General features: G+C 39.4%; 1 protein-coding gene across 3 annotated transcripts in view; it reads right to left on the reverse strand.

Moving 5' to 3' along the window:
- Positions 1 to 8,962: 8,962 nt before the first annotated feature.
- Positions 8,963 to 25,165, reverse strand: part of arhgef10la (Rho guanine nucleotide exchange factor (GEF) 10-like a) — a 106,516-nt gene continuing 90,313 nt past the window's right edge. For all 3 annotated transcript variants that reach the window (XM_035661864.1, XM_035661863.1, XM_035661865.1), the window contains 4 exons: positions 24,545 to 24,687; positions 17,756 to 17,927; positions 13,232 to 13,354; positions 8,963 to 12,666 (listed from right to left, as the gene is read on the reverse strand). In XM_035661864.1, coding sequence (XP_035517757.1) covers positions 12,116 to 12,666; positions 13,232 to 13,354; positions 17,756 to 17,927; positions 24,545 to 24,687 — 989 coding nt within the window. In that variant the 3' untranslated portion in view covers positions 8,963 to 12,115. The remainder of the gene's footprint in view (positions 12,667 to 13,231; positions 13,355 to 17,755; positions 17,928 to 24,544; positions 24,688 to 25,165) is intronic.

The following is a 25,165-nucleotide window of genomic DNA, read 5'->3' on the forward strand; positions in this document are numbered from 1 at the left end:
GCTCGAGTCTGATGCTCTAATTGACAGGCTTAACTACAAATCCCAATATCTATACTAATCCACCACGAACTAGGTTCAGGGGTCCTTAAGCAGACAATGAGCAAACGTCCAGAAGGCCGGTTTGGGGCGAAGACTATTCCAGACTGCTCGCAATCTTTTAATTTCAAATCCAATGCACAATATGGGGAAAGATAAAGACAAATCACAATCATATTTGTGGTCTGCGATCTGGTCATCAACGACGCAAATATGTGTCTACGTGGAAATGTAGCCTCGCAGACTTCTGAGGGTAACATACATAATCTGGCCAGTCAGCTCACCATGGCGATGACTGCAAGTGCCACGAGACACTTCACAACCATATTATGCAACAAACTACTCGCCTGAACAGGGACTTGAAACATGTTCCTGGGAAGTGTGCAAGTGCTGAGGCCTGTCCAACTCAACCATCTTGCTCATGTCCCCAACCCTTCTGGTAGACGTCTTTGAAAGATGACGATAGTGAGTTCTACAGACAGTTCACAACTACATTACACAACAAACCACTCGAGTCTGATGCTCTAATTGACAGGCTTAACTACAAATCCAATATCTATACTAATCCACCACGAACTAGGGTTCAGGGGTCCTTAAGCAGACAATGAGCAAACGTCCAGAAGGCCGGTTTGGGGCGAAGACTATTCCAGACTGAGTCTGATGCTCTACCAACTGAGCCATCCAGGCTTTACGAAGTGTACCCTCTGGAGGAGTTGACAGGCTTAACTACAAATCCCAATATCTATACTAATACACCATGAAAAAGGTGCAAAAACTAGGTGAGAGTAGACTTTCTGCAACCTTCCAGGGAGTCCGTTTGGGGTGCAGACTTCTCCGGACTGTCCTTGCAAACCTTTAATGTTATTATTTTTCAAGTAAAGTTTTAACTCTAATAATGACTGATGGAAGATATAGATACTGTTCTCCCTTCAGTCTGTTCAGCATGTGAAATTCCCAGCATTGGCTTCCTGTCCATGAAGAGCCTTAAATAATGTTTCTGAAATGCTTTAACTGTCCCTGACACCCTCTCACTGAGCTTTTCATCTTGTATGAGCATTCAACCTTAGACACACTAACCAATTTGAAGTGTTCACACATTCTGTCTCTGGTATTTACACTGTGTAAGATTACGTTCTACCTTCTGCCACCTGGTTTGTTGATATCACAATAAAAGCCCCTCGGGGTATAGAGTTTATTCTATTTTGCCACCTAATTTCTTCAATGTGTGCTGGGATCCCCGTGGCTGGATAGTAATTCTGAGCCACCAGCACAGTAAACTGTTTAGTTAAACTTGCTACATATGCCAACGGGGTAATCCTGTATTAGTGATGAGACAAAGAAAATTCACACAGAGACTGGCAAACACAGAAAAACTTCTGTCTGTGACAGCAACGTATCGCTTAAATAACCACTGGTTTATTTGTCTGCATGGCCCATTTTGATGTAGACTATGACAACTACCTCAAGCGACGAGAAAGAAGCAGTCAGCCCCATCTGTTTCAAAACAAGGGTATCAAAGAATGTTTCTAGGATATGCTCGCTCTTCGCATTTATTGTGTTAATGTCTCCAAAGCAAAAATTAAACCAATGGGCTATATGTATTTAGCTGGCAGCTGGTTCGACATTAATACTGTTTTCATACCTATCCCATTATGCAAAGTGTGCAAATGAAGGGCACTATGAGCATCAGTTTGTACTTTGGCAAAAAAAAACTACAGCATAGTTGACTGTTCAGGAATTCAGAGCACTGGCTGAATCCCTGTTTGTTTATTCAGAACGTGACCTTCTCCTCCAAGTGTTCACAGAGCACAGTGGCTGAGGAGTATCCTTCAGAGGTGAAGCAGAGTGGGAGTGACGCTGTATCACACACTCCTGTCACTCCTCCAATGATTTTTACAAATTACAAATTAAGATAAGATTGATCCTGGAGGGAAACTCACATGTTACAGTAGCAAAGAGATAACTAAGAGGTGAGAAAACAGAGGAAGAACTATTTGAATGCAATAAATAAAAATATAACAATTAGAAAATATACTCATGTATATATGGTGTCCAACTCTGTCATAAAAAACAGGGAAATGCACAGTCCCTCACATAGGTCTTCCTTTCTTTCAACAAACAGCTAACTTAGCAAACATATTTACACTGTAACATTACTCAATAAATAGCCACGGTTAGCAAAGCTGTTTACCAGTCTAGAACAAACATTCAGCATCAAACTTTAAGCTGGGGCTAGTGTGTAAACCTGTTATTTCTTCACATTCTGCTGATCATTCTAGTTCATTTTTAAATATTTTACTAAAATTCTTACATACAGCTCCTTGAGTCCAAAATATGCCTTGTCGGTGTCAGGTGTATATGAAGAGCACACTGTGCATATTGTTGCCTACATCATTTTATTTTTGCCATGTAGTGCTGCAGAGTACAAACTCAGTGGGATCTGCAATACTAATAATGTGGTTGCAATGACACAACAAAATTATTAGATCTGCAATACTAATAATGTGGTTGCAATGACACAACGAAATCATAACCTCACCTCGTATCCTACCATTAACCCTAACCCTAAGCCTTGGTGTCCCAAGCATGTATGTCCCAGAAAACACACTAAATAAACCTTCACTTTACTGCAGCTGATAATTCAACGTTTTTACACTTTTGGGCACTACAATGTAAACAACCCCTCATAATATTTGGCTGGTTGAAGATAATTAGTTTATATTAATTTCCAAGTCAAATATTTTTCCTATCTGGAAATTTTGAACAAAAATGATCTGTGTGCCAGCCAACTGCTGTGACAGCGTTGGATTTCAGGATCTCTCTCAGAGGAGTGAGAGGTATAAAAATAGAAACTGTCATCGTTGGTTACTGTGAATGTCCACCCTATAAAACAGACAGCTTCTAAGCTGCCAAGCTTCCTGCAAAGCCATACCACCTCTTTTTTATCAAGAGAGGGAGTGCATTTTGAATAAATATCATACCTGCCACAGCCGATATTGATTTTCTATACCTTTAAAAAAAACTAAGAATCTTAACTGCTCTGTCTATGTGGTTGTCAGCGCTGATGCCTTGTGGAAAAAGTCCATTACTCAGTCACCCTCCCTTTTTCTGAGATTGGAAATTAGGCTCTGATGAGCTGGTGTCAGAGCTTTTTTTATACTTCACTCAGGACTGACTAGTGTAATCTAACAACAACTGAGACACTGCAGCTCAGAGAAAACCCTCTATAACTAAATTATAGTTATAGTATACGGTACATGCATAGTAGATCCTTGACAAGATGGTTATATGAGTTCCTCTTGCATTCTAGCACTGTCTAGGGAACATTAATATTATACAAAACATGGCTGTGTTATTTACCATAATACAATGAAAATGTGTTTTAATAGCCTCCATCTGTCACGCTGAGAACAACAGCACTAAAAGGTACTGCACATCCCCCAGGAGGGAAGAGAGGCTGGAGTGAGGAAAGAGCGATGGGGAGGAAAGTGGGGAGAGTGAGAGCAAGGAAAAGTCTAAACTGGACCAAACTGCTGTGAGTGAAAACACCAGAAACTTGGTCAGAGACATGTCCATCATTAAAAACAACAGGCCCAAAATGAATATTCTTAAACATTCATGTGAATCCTTGGACTCAGGTGATGCAAGCATTGTATAAGCGTGTCAAACAGACAGCTTAGAGAGAAAGCAGAGATGAGATGTTGTTGTTTTTGATGCCGAAAATGATTCAAGACATATTTTCCTCCTCTGGTGAAATGCAGCCAGGTTAGAGCTACATTCAACACGTTATTTACCTCTGAAATGTTCTCTGGCCGGCATCCAAATTCAACAGCGATGCGAAAAGGAGAAGGACAGGACTTGAATGCTAATATTCTCATTTTGTTTGAATAGTCAAAGAAATGTTGGCATAAAGTGACTTGATTCACTGTGAGACATAAAAAGAAATTTTATCTTCTCCACAGAGGTCCCACTGAGATAGTAGCAGAGAGTTATAGCAATAGATATATGAATTGAAGGTCACCCTTCAAAGGCCCAAACAGTCTTAGAAAATAAAACATTGCAGGACAGAGGGAAGTGCACAGCATGTAAAACTGGCATGTTTATACATATAACAGTAAATAAGAAGTGGGGATAGGAGTATAAACTCTGAGACATTATATAAATGTGTTTTGAGAAAATTGCCTATAAAACTCCTCAGCTGCACTTCACCTATTATGATTTTACAGACTGCAAACAGAATAAATGATAATGTCACAACCACAGGAAAGCACAGAATAAGAAAGCATTACAGAGATGCCACTGTTAGGGAGCACTACATTTATTTTTCAGAACCTCTATACAAATAGATGGACAAGAGATAAATATTGTTGGAGATGATAACTATTCAATACAGGCATGGTGTCATGCCATTAAGCAGACCCTTCTCCTAGGGGACAAGGTGAATAATGTACAGTGATCAAATTTTCATTAATCTTTTGCATGATTAAAAGGTGGTAAATAAAACATATCTGGGAGCAGCACTGAGAGCACTGGAAAAGACAGGTCTACATAAAGCAATGTGAGATTGATGGGCCGGAGCACTGAACAGGCATTGGGGGAATTTAGTCCTCAGATCTAGAAGTTTGGTGTACTGGAAAACAATATCCTATTAAAATATAGATTTTTTTTGGTTCATGTGAGATTGACTTTGCCAGAGGAGACAGCCACATCTGACACCAAGGTGTAACCCAGCCCCTCTCGCTGGGGCCGTGCACTAGATGTTGACAGGCATCAGCTCCAAGCATTGATGGGAGGGCGATAATAACAGCCGAGGCAGCCCTGTGCGGGCCTTATCCTTGCATTCTCCGTATGCAAATCATTAGCTACTGCCTCCTTTGTTAAGCAAGGTTTGTACAGTGTGCTCCTCTTCCTTTATCATTCGTAGTGCCAAGCCTGCGGAAATGAAAAGCAATGCAAATATGTCTGGCTTTTAGGAGTCGGCAGATAAAGCAGGGAGACCTTCAAACCGCGACGTTTCGTCCGCTTCAGTTTAGCCTTGACCGAGGCATGCAAATTATACCTGAGACGTAGGGAGAGTGACGCCGCAAGCTGCACAGGCGCAAAGCTGGGGCTTGAGATAGGCAAATCTCTCCTGAAGCAGGGTTAATTGGCAGAAAATATCTATAGAAAGGTTTAGAAAAAGAGGTTTGCGAAGTTCCACCAGAAAAAGCACACATATTTATGCCGTATACTGTTTGAGTCCTGACGGTGAAACGCTTGCAAAGCATTTCAGCCTCTTATTTTGTCATTTTGCTTCTAGGCAAGGATGTGTTCTACTGCTGACCCAGGTACAAGGCGCAATTCAGCACTGCTTTATCAGATCAGTATTACAGTTTCAATTCTCACTGGAGTTTTATGGACCCTTTCAGGAGCTTCCTGTGGTGATGTGATCCTTATTGTGCTGCTGGATGCTGGTGTGCGTATTCGGTGCTCCCAGGATAACATCCATGAGCCAAAAACTTTGGGTAAATGAGAGCTTGCGGCAAAACTGAAAAGAGTACAAGTAAACAAAGCCTAGATTATACACATCCACAGAGGATGAGGAGGCATATTAATGGCAGAAAATGCATTTTTTCTGACACCCATTTTTTGTATTATGCATATCAAACTGAATCATTGCATGACTGGAGAAGACATCACTACATTTAATAAAAAAAAACATCTTTCCTCATTTGTATTTATATAACATTTTTTCATATGCAGCTTCAAGCTGAGTATGTTTGAAAGCCTCAGCTGGCTGTGATCAGATTAGTCATGTGCTACAATTATCTAAATGTTGTTATACACACCTGAACCTCCATCTGACTCCTCTCATTTAGTCCATCATTTATGGTTTCTTGTAGCACTGACCTTTCCTGATAATTTCCTGTTGGCTACTGCTGAGGCTCACTTCAGCGGATGTACAGCCCGGCTCCAACAGCTCTGTTCCCCTTTATCTGACATTGTCAGCACCAAAGGGGGGCCTTTATGTGGCCTGACTGCTCCATGTGGAGTTGGTAGGAAGAGGAGGCTATTAATGTAACTTCTAGGTCAAAGGGCAACAGCACACATTGACCTGATGATTGGTCATGAAGAAACAGCACACTGCTTCATTTCCTACTATGACGGATAGTAGATTTGTATTCCGTGCGGATTTCTTTGACACGTGTTGAAAGAGAGAAGGATAAAGAAACACAGCAAGGGAGAGAGACAGCCATAAAAACAAGTAGAGAGAGTAAGGGGGGAGGGGAGGGCAAGGTTTCTGGTAGGGGTTCCCCAGTGTGTTTTCACCTGCAGTTTAAGCTTGCTCGTAACAATCCTGCTCGTCTCCCCAACGTGTAGTGTGCCAGCGACAACATAAGCCACTGGCACTCAAGCTAGGATGAAGGTGAAGAGGCATAAAGGATGTGACAAAACTAAGTCTCAATGGTGATCATTTAACTAAGAAGTTTTACTCAAATATGGCACTTATAGAAACTGCAGTTCGCCTTTAATAGACAAAAAATGGCAAATTACATTTTAAAGAATGTTTTTCCATTACAAATTCTGTTATAGCTTTTTTAGCTTAACAAACAGGTTAATCAATCAATGTATCTTTTTTGTCACATTAGTCAATTTATTAAATATATGTTGTTGTTTTTTAATTTAAAGGTCCAGTGTGTAACATTTAGGATGATCTATTTGGCAGAAATTAAATATAATATTCATAGGTATGCATTCTAGCACTGTTTTGGGAACATTATTATACAAAACATACCTGTTTGGTTGTAAAAACATGGTGGATCAACATGGCAGCCTCCACAGAAGGCAACCGACAGTGTGCAAAGATAAAAACGGCTCATTTGAATTCATTCATTCATTTTTAGGTGATTATACAGGATCACTATACATGCACTGTATAATATAACTAACTAGAAGGTTTTCTCTGAGCTGCAGTGTCTCAGTTGTTGTTTCAAGGCCACTGTAGTTTCTCCTTCACACTTGAAAGGGGAGGAGCGAGGGAGTAAATCTGCAACTACACTGCTAGATACCACTTGTCTTTTAAAGGTCCAGTGTGTAACATTTAGGAAGATCTATTGGCATAAATATTCATAGTTATGTATTCATTAGTGTATAATCACCTGAAAATAAGAATTGTTCTTGTTACCTTAGAATAAGCTGTCAGTAGCCCAGAACAAACAAACAAACACTGGCTCTCAAAAAGGATTCTGCATCCAACATACTGTAGTTTCTCCTTTGTGCTTGGTTGGGTCAAGGGGTTTAACATGGTTGCAGTCTGTAATCTCACTGCAGGATACCAGTGCCTGAAATGGGACGCTGCTCACCAGTACTCAGTTCTGGCAGTTCTATCTTTTTTTCCACGAGTACCCTTATTTCTTATTAGTACCGCCACCTCTGTTGAGCATGGCTATACCCACCACTGAGGTCACTGGTATTTTTTCTAAGGGGGAGACAATAAAAGTTGTGAAATAACTGTCTAAAAATAACTACTTTGATGATTTGATTCCCCAAACCACCCCCAAGCAAGGTCAGTCTTTGGACCTTGGTATTTCTAAAACCCTGTGTAAGCAACGCTGATGATGTACTTGTAAACAAGTGCGTAACTGTATCTCTGTGTAAACACATAGGTAGCTTTACGCTAAGAAAACAGCACTGAAAATGTCCTTGATAAAAAGGATAAAAAATACCCAAGGAATTAGGGTTAGTCACCTTTTTTGGTCCAATTCAGGCATTGCTACACACCACTAAGTAAATACAAAAAATGTACATTTTGAAATGTAATATTATGAGAATCAAGTTGTAATCTATTATGAGAAAGTCATAATATAAAATTAGTCATGTTTCATGAAAATAATATTAAATAATATTACAAAAAATAAGTTGATGATTCATGAGTAATACTGATGACCTGAAGTTACAGGTTCCATAATGTATGAGTCAATAACTGTTTTGAAGCAGAAGCTGGAGTACAGCAGGGAATTGTTTTTTTTTCCAGAGAGCTGAGACAAGAGTTCAGTCATGACATCAGAAAATGATTAAAGCTCAGTCAACTTTATGCAAATGATGTGAAAGGCAGCCAGAATCTACCTGTCCTAGTCTGCTGTGCATTGCATTATTGCTCTGCACTCTGCTATCACTGATATGGCAGTATCCCATTCAGATAGACACATGTCATAAGTCCCACCAGGTTTGTGACTGTCTCTGAATGAGAAAAAGTTTAGGGAAGCTGCTGATATGGAGAAGTTACCAGATGTAGGCCTACATTTGCCAAATCACACCTTTGTGTTGCTTATTATGCTGCAAAGGTGCCTATAAGTGAGGGAGAACCAGAACAGACAGTGACACAGAGCTACTGGTCAGAAGAAAATAACTATAGGCTGCAGTGGTGTGTACTGTTAGAAAATGCTATACACATACCCAGTCTAACACTTGAAGCAACCCATTTAATTGCGCCTTTTTCTTGAACAATTACTTTTTTCTCGCAATAATACTAAAGCCTTGTAATTTTATGACTTACTTAAATCTCTGTTGTTTTTTTAATCATGGCCCTAATACTCCATCGTAGTATTCTTAGTTTTACTCAACAAATAGATTTGTGTTTTAAGCCCTGGCTTCCAGCAGATGTAGAGGTAAGCTTATTGTAATTTGAATGACCAAACAACCAAAAACTGAGAACATAATAATCCAAATGATACATCAAAGAGAGGATTTTCTGTTGCTGAGTCATAGAGAAGTGGCAAAAGTGTAACATAATTAGCATAATAATGTTGCAGATGCACAGTGTATCTCTAAAACCTCAACTACTGTACCTTTGACAACATCAGCTGCCTTTATCATAATTCGAAATCAGTCATCAGTAAAAAACAAAACAAAAAAAAATCAAGATTGAACCCAAAGTCATGTTTAAAGATGTTTTTTAATTCAGCATATGCTTGTTAGACAATGTTTAGACATTTAACATTATTGTACCACAGGGAAATTACTGTTTCCACATGCCTGTGATTGCATTATGTATAAGGACAATTACAGTTAATGACTTTTTTAACTTTACTTTTGTTGGTCTGGTCGTCATTTCAATCAGTTATTGTAATTTTGTATTCACAAAATGAATCGCTGAGGTATGGTCTAACAGGTCAAGATATGAGCAGTCAGATGATCACACAGGTTGTAAACAAGCCAACAGTTGTGGGTGGTAAAATTAAGGGTGAACGCTCCCATTTTGTCAGTAATAATGCCTCATTGCACAGGAAAACTGTATGTGCACGACTACAGCAAGGGGTTTGTTCAAAAGCTGTATGATCACGTGATTGTTTTTCTCATCTCACCAGTCTTCTTTTCAGTAATGTCACAATGTCCCCAGATCTCAGCTGTTATCATAACACCACAGGAAATAAATTGCATACTGTGCCTTATGCAGTCTCATCTAAAACATCAACACTGTTGCAGAGTCCGCTTTACAAAAGGGAATATAGGTTTAGTTAGTACAGTAACAATTTGAATTAGTAGTACAGTACGTTCATTCAAGATTATTAATATTCAGTGCATGGATAATACCTGTACACATGTAGTGTAAGCAAATGAAATGTATGAGTTTTTAACATCACCATCAAAGTTCACTATACTTTTGAAATGAAATCTCAGTTGTTAGCAGATAAGCTTTTTGAAACAGTTCAACAATGCCAACTCTATGGCAGCTTTTGTAAAGAAATCATGTATAGTTATTCACGCTATTCAAGCAGGAATACACACTCATCCTCTGGTTAAGGTTGAACGAACAACCTCTGACCATTATGGCATTGTGGCTGCAGCCGCATTGAATCTCACATAAATTAGAGTATATATGTCTGATGTGACATTGAGATTTACATTTAGATGACAGCATCTGAGGGACAGTTTACATTGTCTTTTTTTTAATGATTCTGGCTGACAGATGGATGTTTAAATGCTTTTCAATTTCAGGTGAGGGGGAGAAGAAAAGAGAAATACCTCAATGGGAGGTCGAGGAAATACTGAACATGAACTCTATCCTTCATCTGTGATGAAGGGATAACATGAAAATGTGAATGTGTGGTTGAAAGGCTAAGTAGAAATAGAGGTGGAGAAAACTGATATACCATAACCCTTAGCATCGCTCGGTTTATTGAAAATCCACAAAGCTATGCTCATAGAGAGATATTTGCGTGGCCTCCACTGACTGTGTCAACACACTGTGAAAAATGTGCACTCTTAAGTATACTTCTTGGTTTTGTCTGTGAGATAGCTGCCAATAGTCCATGTTTTACAGGCTTGCCAACTCTAATAATTTCCAATTAAGAAGTGATGAAGCAAAAACTTTACAATATTAAACATGCAGTAACACCGACTGCTTCTCATACCAGCTCCAATTCAACATAATGGTGTTAAATAAAAACCAAAATTTCATAATTTTACAAGTTTAAAAAAATAGAACAGCTTGTACATAGCCTAATGACAACTCATTTTATATATCATTCAATATGGTTAAAATGGTTTTATTATCAGGTCAAAGACAGACCATGTTTTTTTTTTTTTTTTTTGCTGATCTAAAGACATAATAACCACCAACAATGGATATGTGAGGTTTCCACCTGACAGGGATGTCTGGTTGTTTATGTGCATCTTCATATCCTGATAAAATATTAATGTTTGCATTAAACTTCAAATATTTACCAAATATCGGCATGGAAACAGAAGGAAAACAAGAACTGATGGGACAAAGTTTACATGACTTAGTGTCCTGGCTGAAATCACAAATAATATACATCAGTTCCTGTTGTAATACAAGCTTATGCTATTGCTTGTAAAACACCATATTTAATCAGAATCATATTGTATATTATTAAAAATTAAAGTGCATGTAAACATGCTCATTGGGATCTCTGTTAGGTAGGTTCCCTCTGTTGATACATAGCCGATAGCATTTTGGATAGCTGAAGCACTTTTATTTCATCATTTGTTTAAAGAGTTTTGCTTTTGATGTGTAACTGGGGTTTACAGCTAATGTGAGTTATTTATTACCAACCTTGTGTGCACATTTGTTTTATCTAGCTGATAGATGACAGTGAATAATGAAACAGATATCTGGCATTTACAGTGCTTGGGCAAGATAATACTCTCAAATGTGGCACTAAGAAGTTTCTTTTCTTTAAATAAATCTGTAATAATAACAGGATCTCTACAGTGCAAATATAGATTCTGTAATGTAGAGCAATAACATATTTAACTCTCAGAACTTTTGTTTTCCAAATCAATTTTGCAGCTAGTCTGTACTAACATGACCCTCCTCAACAAAGGCATGGTAAAGTCTTGGAAGGAGAGTTCCAAAACCAGAAATCATTTTTGCAACAGCAGCAACAAAACACGAAAAAATTAAATTCTTTCTTTTTTTAAGAGAGCACAGATTCAATTTTGAGACACAATAGAAGGTATCGTACATTCACATTGTATGGGACAACAGAAAGGCTGGCAAGCTAATAAAGTGATGCTAATGTGCTTTGTGATGCAGTGGAAGTCCCCAGCTTTCAGCTCTAAACAGATGGGATCTTTCCCACAGGATCAGATAAAAGATGTCCATCTCTAACTCTGCAGAGCATAGCAGATTCAACAAAGGCTGCCTCTCAAAGGCGTGCTGTCCATGGGTGCTCACACAGTAGTCCCTCGCATAAAATAAATGTTGCAGAGCACACGCAGCAATGATGAGGTTAAATTGAGGCATATCAATCTTCACTAAGGCAGGAAAAAGAACCAGATCAAAACAATCACACTAAAGAAATCTGTGGTGGCATCTGCCACAGCTGGGGAGATGATGACGCATGATGATCCTGAACATTTAAAGCATCCTATGGGATGACAGTACCTCTAATAAACAGCATGTCTTAGCTTCCTTATTCCACAGGCTAAATCATAAGATGTCAAGCTCTGTAACTGTGGCAACGCCTACTCATCATATATTCAAATCCTTTGAATTTTTGGAACATGGGATTCAAGGCTAAGCTGGGTAGACATCTATAAATACACATCACCTTGCCTTATATTTTCCATATCACACTGTCAGTGGGAGCTGCCAAACCATGAGAATATTCTCTAAACCCGCCCCACTTGTCCTAGTACCTGCTGCTGCTCCTTCCTTCAGTCTACGGAAGCCCTTGCCTCCAGAGATAACCGCTGCAGAGATCACCCTGTCCCTGCGCCCCCCATCCCTCTCACAAGGACGTCCCCGGACCCACATTTCTGGGTCATCACTGAGCTCATAGATAGATCCATCTTCCACGCTGTGCTCCAAAGACTCCAGGGAGGAGTCTGACGCCTCGTCGCCCAGCGCCGTTAATGGCCGTCCAGGTAGTCCTGATGTGGAGCGCAGCTTGTACTGCAGCAGAACGCCTCGTCCTTTGCCTCTCCCCTCTCCCTGGTAGGAGCTGGACTGTTGAAGGGATTCCTGAGAGGAGGTATCGCTGCGATCCTCGCCTCCACATGCAGAGTCTGGGCCATCCCCGACAGAATCCCTCTTCAGCAGTTCAGGAGAGAGAGTGCTGGTAGTGGCTACCAGGAAGTCCACAGGCCCACAATGGGCATTTAGAGAGATCATTCCCTTTCCTGTAGGATGCAGGTAGACACAATATTTAATTGTCATCGTGAGAGACAATAAATACTGCTCCTATACAGAGCTGAGGTCAAGTCATTGTCAGTTCCACCACTTAAATGAGATGATTATGCAGTTTCAATTGTGTGAACTGAAAATGACTTGGAGCCCACCCTGGATCAACTGTATTTATTCATTATAATTCCACTGCTGTAGCAGTAATAATGGTAGCAATTGTGTGTGGTGCATTTACATAGCATTCGGTAAACTAGCTTGGAATAAGATGGTCATGATGTAAGGTTTGTGCAAGTGGGAACTTATTACATAATTAACAAAACTTAACAAAACGCTGCCAGGCAGTTTTTAAATTACCCTGCAAGAATATATATACTGTATGATTTGTGTGCCTGCCTGGTAATATCTGCAGTGATTCCCACAGCCACAAGGAAAATGTGAAGTGTGACCTCAATAATGGGCAGTGCAGAGTAATTTTCTATCATGAAAAAAACCTCTTCGCTTTTCTTTTGACCTCTCAAGAGGCTGTTCAATCACAGTCAGTTGCCTCCCTCTGATCCATACCTGTTATTTTGGGGATGCCCTCCAGTTTGGGAACTGGAAGAGTGATAATTAAGCCTTGGGCAGTGCCCACCCATAACAGCCCCTGGCAAATTAGGAGACTTGTGACTCGCATGCTCTTTGGACCTGCAATATAAAAAACATTGACAGAAAATTGAATTGAGTTTTCTTCGCCAGTTATTGTTGTAGAAGGTACCTTGAGATAGCTCAAAACTACAAGAGATTCTGGGGGCTTTTGAAAGAATAATAGATAACTCCCTGTTGACAAAATGATACAACTTTTACAGACTGAATGGTCTATCTTAGACAGTGAATTATGAACTTCCATTGATTTTATTGTTACCAGAAGTTTTTTTTCCCAAATGGCTGTATTAAATGAACTGTTCACTCTAAGCATGAAGGTAAAAGTACTTTTATTATTGGTTATCGGTGTTAGCTTTGGGTAAGGTTTAAGCTCTGTGATCAATCTGTATTTGACAAGCTTAACACATGCACAGCACAGCCACCTAGGGCTCTGGGTTACATAAGATTATGAAAAATTGGATTTGTCTACTTGCTTCTGACCCAGTTGAAAGAAAAAGTCTCATAAAAAGCACAAAGCAGGAAACAAGACGCTGTGAACTTGATATTCTACGTTTGTTTGAGATCTGAGTGTTTTTGAAATATTGAGCTTCAAAGTTTTCACCTCCTACTGTACATAGCAAAACTGATATGCAGGGAAGTTCTCTTTTATTGGTAAAATGACAAACATCCCTTTTTTTTTAAATATTCTTTTTGACATTTCACTTTATTTGACAGTGATAGTAAAGAGAGACAGGAAAGGCAGGGAAGAGAGAGGGGATGAGAAGCAGCAAAAGGCCCGGGATGGATTCAAACCTGGGCTGCCAACCCCAGCTTATGGCATGCGCCCCACCAGGTGGGCACCCCAGTAAAATTACAAACATCCTAAAAGGTACTTCAAATACAAACATTATAATCCTTCCATATAAGTAAGGCCCTACATACCCACGGTATACCCACACAGGTGTTTTCTATCATCGACATCTTACCAACCTTTTTTGTTATTTTTGTCAACTATTATGGCAGAGCAACATGCAACCCCATGATTCCTTCAAGTGTTCTAGTTTAAACCTAGGCAAACACTAAACACACCCAGCTTCAACCTGAAAAAAGCCCAATAATCCAGAACACTTGATAACTACTGAGTCTTTCAATAGTTTAGACAGAACCTTACAATACTGAGAACCGGTTTTCACTTTGAAGTATAATCTTGTAAGGCACAACAGAGAACAATGATTTTAATGAAAAAAATCCCTGTTAAACAAGATTTTGATTTAATGCAAATCATTATGATAGTAACATGCCTTTAGGTTACATATTTAGAAAAATCCAGTAGAAAGACTGTCAATATCATTCAAAGTTTTAATTTGAAGGTGAATCATTTCCCTTACAGAGGGTGCCTCTAACTCATTCTGCTTGAGTTAGTATCACTCATCTTTCAAACAAAACACTATATGGTTGTCTGTAAGTGGTATGAACTTTAACACTAACCTCTTATTAAAAAAATAGACTCACGTATTTACATATATCATTTTGATATCACATTTTGTATTCACATAGTTACTGTAATAGGTTGCTTGTATAAAAAACATGCAAACATGGTCAATGTTGTTCATTTGCCTGTAGGTTTGTTTATTCTTGTCTGTAGCTAATCAGATCTTATGAGATATAATATTGGTGATTAATGCTGCCCTCTGTTAATGTGGCAAACAATGTAATTCAGAGGGATTTTCTTTTCCCTGATAATCCTTGAGATAAACTGTGATTTTATTTGGATAAGCTTAACTTTTTACATCCCGTGATAGAGCATGATGGAAAAGTCAACATACATTTTTTGTTGTAAAGATTTCTATTGCAGAGCTGTTTTTGTAGCACTGCATTAGTGACGGGGAAAGAATAATTGCACACTCTATTATACATGCACATCCTTTGTTTCCACTTAACAAAGGGGTGAAAAACATTGTTTGTTGTGGATTTATTTTTGCATTCCTTCTGTGGTCCCTCAGCTCTTGGCTCACATTGTGGCCTAGTTATCTATAGAACCATTTACCATAATATCCATGGCAATCATAATTGAATTACACCAGCACTCGTGATCACAACTAAGAGAATTCTGATTTACATGTGTAGCTGTATTTACATGTTTGTTTTGTGCCATGCTCAGATTATGGTGATTTGCATGAGTGGTCCAACAGTGTCATTAATTAATTAATTTCACTGTGCAGAGATGAATCATCCCAAGTAGGAGGCTGCTGCTGTGCACAGAAGAGGAAGTGGGGGCAGAGCAGAGGAGGACATTCAGCAAACAGAGAGCAGAAGCCTTTAGGTGGAGACCTTGGAGGGTCACAGCAGTGAGTTAGGCACCAGCAAAAACGGCCTTTATCTCAAAACTGTCTGCCACCTGCTCACATCGCCTCAGAGTCTATTTGTACTTTGGTTAGAGAGCCTAAGTGAGAGAGTGATACTCAAGAACACCCACTCTAGGGTTACCATGAAATCTGAAGTTAGTCGGAAAATGTGGGCGCAAGGCATTGTCTTTAAGAACAGTGATAAAGAGGGATAATGACAAAGGCACTTGAGATTAAGGAGGTATAGCTTAACCTCAAGCAATCTTGCACCTCCAATTTCTGCAGCATTGCACACACTCTGCAGTGTGTAGTGGGTTTATCGTGGGAGCCGGTATTTGCCTTAAAAAAGAAGATGTCTCTAAAGATAAATGTTTCCTTGTGATATGTCACTGAGGACTTTATTTTGGAATATTATTTTTTCACCCTAAGGATAGAGCTATTAAAGGCATTAGTAGAGAAGAGATCAGCAGTTTGCTCTGCCTCAGAAACTTCTCTGTTGTTTACTGCAACTGGAATTCCCTGTTGAGTATAAATCACATTAAGGGGAAAGGATTAGGGGGTATATCATTACTGCATGTCCTGGCATAAGTCAAGGAGAAACCTACGGGAGCAGAGCCCATTGACAGAGGAAGAAACTATCAGTATTTCATGCGCAGTATCTGTGGTTGTAGAGTGTCAGGGGATCCTCTTTTCTCTTGTGAGCTCAACAAATCACAACTTAAGTCAAAGATCCTCTTCCTTTTGTGGACCCTGAAGACATGAGCCAAGAACTCTTTTTCTTTTCACCCTGTAACTTCCCCCAGGGCCGAGCCTTAAGGCTGCCACCATCCCCCCAAATCTGCTGCATATTTCAAGGGGAAGCACTGGCGCTGGGTGAAAATGACCTCTGGGTCACTGGATTCCCCCTGGTACAGGGGCCACAGGAGTCTGATCTCCTTAAAGTCTCCTCTCAAAACAAAAAAAAGAAACTTTGATCTAAGAGAAAAGTTTGGTGTCTGAAACACATTCCTGTTTTTATTTTTTGTTTTTATCCCTTGCTCTTTCTTCCTTTCTTTACTCAACTCACAAGAGAAAACCTCTTTTTCCTGATGAGATGAAGTGCTACCACAGCTTTGAGTATTGCTCTGAATACATCAATCACAGTCTGGTGTGACTCAATGAAAAGGACAATATTTTCTAAATCCAGGTGCATTTATACCAGTCCCTGAAGCTCAAAATGATCTTCACATGTACTAAATGAGCTAATGGCCCTCGTGAAACGGACATATTTCAGGCAAGCTGACATTGAGTCACATGTACTGTAGTTATCACCATTAGACAGTTTTAGGGTTATGCTTCATTGCTATCTAATTTGTTTACCATAGTTCTTGCCTCAAAAAAGGGAAACTCCCACGCTGGCTGATAAATATTTCATCCATCATGAAAGAAGGCTCACAGGAAGTAATGGGCTATCTGTGGCATCCTAAACGGACTGCAGTGAGAAGTGAAACAGGGGGTGAGAGGATTTTAAAGCAGAGCGGATGAGATGAAACGGAGTGTGAGAGGAAAAAAGTGGGACAGAAATAAAGGAAAATATTAACTCAAAAGAGAGCAAAGTAGAGAACATGTAGAGAAAAATGGGTAAAATGGATGTGATACCACAGAAACATGGACGTTTCAAGAAAGACATGAGCGTTTCCATGGGACCCCTTAGCATGATAATCTTTATGGCTGCCATTTTACTGCTCCTCAATGACTTTATTTATAATCCCTATCTCTCACCCCATGGCTCTATTATGGTTTTGCAAAGACCTTAGATAGATACTTATTCAGGTCAGTCCCAGTAGTGCAAGACCCAAGGAGCAACTTGGACAAGACTAGAATACCATTCTGTGGAGGAGAGCATTATCAGTGTTAAATTGGTGCCCTCTTATACAATAAAGACAAAGATGTTATCAGTACAAATAAAATGAAATGTTGTGGTACAATTTGGAAACAAAAATTGCTACAAAGAAAAAAACAATTGTGTTTTTTGGTTTTTGGTTTAGTAACAAAATGTGTTTCAGCTGCACTGCAGGATAGAGCTTGACCTCTCTATATTGGAGGTGAAGACCAAGAATGATGTGTGATGAGTGTTTACCGGTGTTCAGCAGCGTTGAGCGTGTTGAAATGTTGATTTCCTGCAGAAGCTCCAGTGTTTCAGTATGAAAGAGACGAATGGAGGAACCCTCGGAGAATGCCATCCACACCCCTCCACCGGCACATGCCATGTGTGCAACGCTGACCATTGGGTCTGGATGGACTTCAAACTTCTGTAATGGAAAAAATAATAATACTGTTATAAATAAGGGCAACATGGGAAGAAAACGCATTCATCCACATCATTAAGAAATCACATTACCATGATGGAAAATGAAACATTTCCACAGCTGAAAGGTTAGCTCTCTCTGGAATCTTATTCTGCTCTTTGAAACAAAACAGATATTTTGGGGGGAATTTTCTCCATAAAATCTTCTACCATTGTTGCCTCAGTGCAGTTTTTTCAAAAATAGTTTTGGTCTTTTTTCATTTTAGCCTACCATTCTGTACGGATTTTAGCAACATCACAACTAGTTTGTCATTCTCCATGAGTCATTATTTTTATTATTTTTCCAAACCATTGAATGCACAAACAAAAATAAGAGATGAAAGACATGAAGAAAGGAAAAAGAAAGAAGACAGAAGAAGAGAAGGAAAGTGATTGCTTTGATTGACAGAAATGTAGCAAAAACATAGAAGAGAGTCACAACTGTATTGAGCTCCATCGTAGTACGCACTTTAATAACACAGCCTTTTAACTGGTATTCCAATTATTGTGACAGTCATTTCAAAGTTGATTTAGTAGAGTGTTCATTTATATCAAAACATTACAAGGTAACTGTCATAATTAAATCATCGAGGTCAGAAGCCCCCTGAATTTTGCATTCAGTTGCTGCTCTACACTTGCTTTTCTGTAAATAAAGTGTAAGTGTGGCTCCTAATTTTATAATTTACAGACTCCCTGACCCATGGGGCATATTTTTGCATCATTCCCCTGGCTTCTATCTTTTTAAGACTACAATGGAAAAAGAGAGTTTCAGGCACACAGTCTTAATGAGTTGCTTGAAATAAATGCAATGAGCCTTATCATGGCAACACATGCAGCCCCTGCGGTCCAAGGCGTGACAAGGGTTGGTTTGGGCATCATCTTGGAACTCATATCACTGTCAATGCATGAGTTGCATGAGGCTGGGCAATTAGTCAGTGAGAGCCAGTAAGTGAAGATGAGAATGCACCCCCACCCCAACCCAAGTGCACCAGCGGACAGGGATTACCACCTGTTTATGTGCCCTTGCCAGTGGGTCCTCCTTTGTTTGAAATTAGGGAAAAGGAAAGAAGGCTTTGATGTGTTTTTTTTCCTCTTTTAATTGACTCCTCAGCAGTGGGTGCCTGCTTCGCCTGGGAAAGGATATGCAATGCATCTCTTCGTTTTTCAAGTGCAGCCATCAAAAAAATTGATATCCATAATAAAAAGGCAAATTTCACCTTCAATAACCCATTGCAATTCAAATGAGTTGACAAGTTTGTAAAGAAAAACAGAGCTCTACTGTAGTGTATATGCTGCATAATTATTGCATTAATCATTATCTAGCGTGGTGGCTTTAAAAGGGACTTCGAGCTAATCAATGGTTGACATGCTGTAATTGTCGGATGCCATCTTGCTCACCATATGTTCGAAACACCTGGAAGGCATTCTGGGAAACCGAATGTATACAATGATCTAATTTGACCAGGATACACAGTGATCCCAAAAAGTGCCTGAAAATGTGTTTAAATCAGTGATATAACATTTGTAAGAAAACAATGTTTTTACATATATATCCTCTCACATTTAAGCCAATACTTCAAAATAGCATTCTCTAAATATTTTATCATGGATATAGACCAAATATGGTGAACAGGGTTAGGGTTAGTCGCACTGTGTCAAATGCAGGATAAGTACAAGCCACAACTGTTGCCCCCAAACAGCAACCTGGTATTAGTCTGCTGAATCCAGCATTGCTTACAGAGATGAGGTGGTCAGTGAAGCTTGACAGTAGTAATGTGCCCTTTCCACTCAACTCGGCAGTGTCACACTAACAGCAACATCCCTCCTATAGTCCTCCACCAGCAGTGGGAAATAAAAGCAGAGCTAAAGCCACAAACACTACAGCTGGTCTGAACAGCTCATTAGTCCTTCATTACGCTAGGTGACAAGGTGTCTTTGTCCTTTGCTGAGCGCTAAGGCTACATCTCCACTCTGAGCTATGGCGAGGGACTCAAGTGGACATGTGAGTGATCGGAGAAAGCAGGTAGAAAAAGAAATAGTAATGGGACGAGGACAAAACTGAAAAGTGTCTGAAATCATGACACAAATGTTGGTAGATTTTATCAAAATTACATTTGTGTAAAAATCTAACAAATGAGCAAAGTACTGAATTATAATCAGATTCAAATCAGCCCCTACTGTGTGACTATCTACAAAATGAAATACAAACCGGTAGTTTGAGGTTTTCCTTATTTTCTCCCCGGTTAAGTTGTTTCAAATTGTGTGCCATACTTCCCACTGCTACCAAACCTCTTTAGGTGGCCTGATGGAAATGGAAATAAGTTTTTATTATTTTGCAATTTTACTGATTTTACTGAGTTTTTTTGTTCAGATATCCAGTTCTCCTAATACATCCCTGGACCAAATCAGAGGTACCATTGATGCTGGTCTCAGGAGTGACAGGACCTCGGGGCTGAATTATCTTTTTAGCCGGAGCAGTGGCTGGGCTTGATCAAATTTGTACAGCAATTGAAGGTCCCCAGAGGATAAAGTCTTATGACTATATTTCCACCATATGGAACAGCTCGATTCGACTCGATTTCCATTATAGATAGTACCTTGTACTTTTTTGATACCACCACTGTCAAGATTCCAAGCGAGCTGAGCTGACACTAGGTGAGACACGATAAAAGGTAACATGAAGACACAGCAGACACCTAACTGATTGTGCGACATGGGACATCCCACACATAAATAGCCAAGCTACCATAAATAGTGACCACATTTTTGTATTTCCTTAAATATGGCAGCCTTTATCAATACACAGAACAGCAACTGTTCCTTTCCACTGTTAGAAGATCAGCAGCTCCTTTTTGCGTGAATAGTTTTAGTCCGTGGTTGTGCAAAAAAGAGAGTGGTGAATGTGAGCGTTGCTGAGGAAAAAAGACACACATTTTTAAGAGTTGACGATCCTTTGGGTTTCTGTTGGAGGTAATTGCCTACCCTAAGTAAGTATACAGCTATGTTTAACCAAAACAGATTGTAAAGGTTATATTCAAATAATAATGTGTCAACAAGGCATTGAGCATGAAGATTTAAAAAGAGACTAAATAAAGTAGTAGGGTGCTTGGACCAGCGGCTTCAGTCCAGCAAAGTTATGGATAAATGATTCAAAAGTGCAGCAAATCTGACAAAATGGTGAACATCTATAGTGGAAAACAATGAAGTGAATGAAGTCCATGACCCTGTAGCATTGCTTCAAGTCATATCTCTTGCTACAGGTGCCAAGTATTGCTTCTCCAGATCCTGGATATGCACCACAGCCCCTGTGAAGTCAGCCCCCTTGTGTCCACATTAGTGAGAAGGACAAGGTTAGCAAAGAAGTAACCAGAGCTGACCTGTTAAGCACTGTGGGAGATACAGTGAACCAGAACTGTGCCTCCAGTGCGTGGCCATTCAGCTGATTAAGCTTGGGTCTCTGGAGGCCTGGGTGAGGGAAAAGAGGTGAAGGTATAAAAGGAGACATCCCTAGCTCAGCTCTGTCCTGATTATAAGGATCTGGAGGCAGACTCAATAAGCAGCTGTTTCTGTATTTATTGTCCAGATTTGTCAGCTTTTCAATTTGTTGCAACTCTTAAGAGAAAAAAATGTAAATCCATGTACATTTTAACTTTGCACTTTATATGATTAAAGATGTTTTTGCTACTTTACTGCATGTTGTTCTGTTATCTGTAAATATATTTGGCCAGGTCAACCAAAATATCTGCAATTGCTAATAGAATGAGTGGTTACATAAAGGTTGTACATTTTCCTAATTCTGTTCTTTCTGGAAATGTAGCTAATTTCCATTGAAAATGGAAAACAAATGTATATGTTACATGTTGGTGATGAGACACGTGCATTTTGTTCATTGTTAGCGTTTTAGTTTGTCCCACTGTTCAAATTCAGCATATTTTTATATGTCATCAACTTCTATTTATCCAGGGAAGGTTTTCTGAGCACACATGCTCCTTTTCAACAAAAACCCTTCTACCCATTTGCAGTTAGGCACACTCACATCTGGGAGCTATAATTAAATGGTAATGGTTTGCAGTTCGGTATCTGAATACCATATTAACATTACCCAGAAGAGTTTGTTTTCTGTCGTTCATTATTGTCTACCACAGTTGGAGAAGTGGCCCCCCTGTACACCTCTAATGACACACTGTAGAGATGAACACCTTAGAGAATGACTACACAAAAATGGAAAGCATGACAGGGACAACACCCGGGATGATTTTCTGGAGATAATGGCACATTCCTGGACCATAACTCAGAGCGCTACAGCAAAATAAAGCTTATTTGTGTGTGAAAGCTCCAACAAACATTGCATGAATCTACAAAGGGTTTGATTCGTTGTCCATGCAGCAGCTCCAGGCAGTAAATCTTGATGACATCACAGATTAAGAATTCCGGCTCTCTAAAGCTCTGTGCATAAATCTTTTCAGAAAATGAAAGGAGAGGAAAATTTCTTCAAATGCTGCAAAAAACAACAAAACAAATAAATAAAAAAACACCTTGTCGAGCAGTTTCCCTCATGAACCTATCCATTTAGGTCTTCTAACCATGTTTTAATGAAGACTGCGAATATTTATCAGCTGGCATAGTGGGTGGAGTTGAGCTTGCAACTAGGGGTGGAAGAAACATCAATTTATTTGAAGCTCACTTTTTAACTGGTTAGACATACTGTACCTTTCAAACAAGAGCTTTTGAATTGCTGAATATTATAATCTTTATAGGTTTTTTTTGCAAAATTGTGTCAAAAACAGTCAATACAACACAAGCAATATTTTTGCTTTATAACAACTATTTAAACATAAGGAAGCATGGCATGGTAATGGTATATATCACTATATATTTGTTTTTCTTCTGAGGGGGTAAAGCACTGCTATGGCAACTGCATGGCAGCTATTAATGTACTCCTAACTGTATTACTAGGCCATATTTCACATAGCACAGAGGTATTTTATTATATGTCGTTCCACAGCTGACTTTTTTTCTCATAAGAACAGCCTTTGGAAAATGTGTGAGAAAGCTTTTTCTTCCCACCGCTGCTCAATGATTCACTTGCGGAGGATGCACTCTTTTGCTTTCCTCATTTTCCAGAACGTGTTTTGATTTGAGGTGACAGAAAAGATTGCTTGTATTACCATCCTTTCCAACCACTGGCGTCCAACATAATTTGCAGATTATCGTATCCTGCAGGTTGTCTGACTTTTTAAACCCGAACTATGTCCAAATAATGGAAGTTGCACCATTTTATTTTTTTTACCAACTCCTCCTCCTGTGAGTTGTGTGCAATGCTTTCAGCCATTTCTTCATTTCCAAACATAGCAGCATGGGCCCTCACGTTTTCCAGATGACCTGCTGAAACAGGCCGATGACAACAAATCGTGTAACTAATCTTCGGCCATCTTTTTTTGTTAGGACAAGCAAAATAAGGGCCCTACCGGTCAGCGCTATACAGTCAAAATGTATACCGTTTGGAAAATTCATACTGGTGTACTTTATTTACCTGTATACTGTCCACCCCTAACCTTTACTATAATATTTTTTAAACAAAAAAAGAGCCGCCAACCACAGTGATAGGCATTGGGGTCAGGTGCATCTGTCGTAGACTTTGTTCCAACTTAGGGTGATTCATAATTATACTTGGTACCAGAACACCTCTGGCCAAAGATTGACGATCATCACATGATCGGTATTTTTTGCATACTCGAGTGGAGAGAGGAACAGAGCTCTTAAATTATCACGACCTATTGGTGATTTGGACCTTCTGGCTTGGATGTCCCTTCCCAGCACCACGCATCCTGGGGGGGAAGGCTGGGGACATGGAATTCGAGAGTGCTTTGTTCAAAGTCTCCATTGTGGAGGCAGCTGCTGTGAGTTGGTGTCAGAAGGTCATCAGTCAACAAGGAAGCAGTAACCTGGGCATGGGAGGAGTTTGGTGAAGCTATGGAGCCAATCATTGCATTCAGTTCAAACGACATGATAGGCTGCTTCTGTAATGTTACCTTTTACAACCTTGCTCTTTTAAAGCTTTTTTCGAAATTTCCTTTAAAAAAATGAACAATAAGTGTCCAATAATCTTAAAGAAACAAAAAAAACAACGCATAAACATACAAAAAGAACCCTTTGTAACGGTTGCACCAAAATGCTTGATGATGACGGGATAATCAATACAATTATATAATTTTAAAAAATAGATATTTTACGAAAGGCGTTCAGGAAACATTCAAATTATTTTTTTCAGCTGCCTCAGGATAAGGACCATATACCATGAATATATTATAATGTAATGAGCATATATTAATGTAAACAACTCTATTGAATTGATGGACGTACGGTATTTCTACTTGTGTGAAAATTCTGAACTGGAAGTTTTGTTCATTGCTTCTAAATTTTTTCCTCTTAAGGGGGAACATCCACATAAATAATGCACAATCCTGAGAATTTGCTCAGATGGTAGTAGTTTTTCCAGAATGAAAAATCGTTGCCCGTTTATTTTTTTAGTAAAAAGGTAAACTGCAACATTATGTTCCCAGCAATGATTTATTTATTTACCTGAGTGGTGAGGCTGGAGATGTCTACGACTGTGACAGAGTTCCCGCAGCTTGCCCACACTGAGTCATCTAACACCAACAGTGTTCGCACTGGTTCTGAGCCCAGGCTTACACATCTGCAGGAGTCAGGGTCCCAAAGGTCATCTGAAAAAAATCAGGAACAAAAAAACTGTGAACAAGAAACAAACTACAACCAAGTGATCCCGAGGATGTAAGGAAACCCTTAAAATCACTGACTATTACCACAGCTTGCCTACAGTTATATTAATAAACTCTGAACACATGCCCCACTTTTATTTGAACACTGTCACATGGAGCGAGGCAATTAAATTGAATTCTTCTCACTTGTAACACAGCAAGTTAGCTTGGTGTTTACTTTAAAAAATACTCTTAAAGCTATCTAACGTGGTTGAGCAATTACTAAAGCATCAGTGGAGAGGGCTCAGAGTGGAGTCTCGTTTTATTTCACTCTAATGAAAAAAACAGCCATGTGAGAGAATATGTACTACAGGTTGACTAAATAAAGACTGTGGACTTCCATTTGAATCACCACACACTGCACAGCACAATGTTTGCACCCTTGCCACCTACATGCTAATAAGTAGTGCACACTTTAATCTAC

The sequence above is a fragment of the Morone saxatilis genome, unplaced genomic scaffold (assembly GCF_004916995.1).
Source record: "Morone saxatilis isolate NCDOM2014 unplaced genomic scaffold, NCSU_SB_2.0 Contig18, whole genome shotgun sequence".
NCBI lineage: Eukaryota > Metazoa > Chordata > Actinopteri > Moronidae > Morone > Morone saxatilis.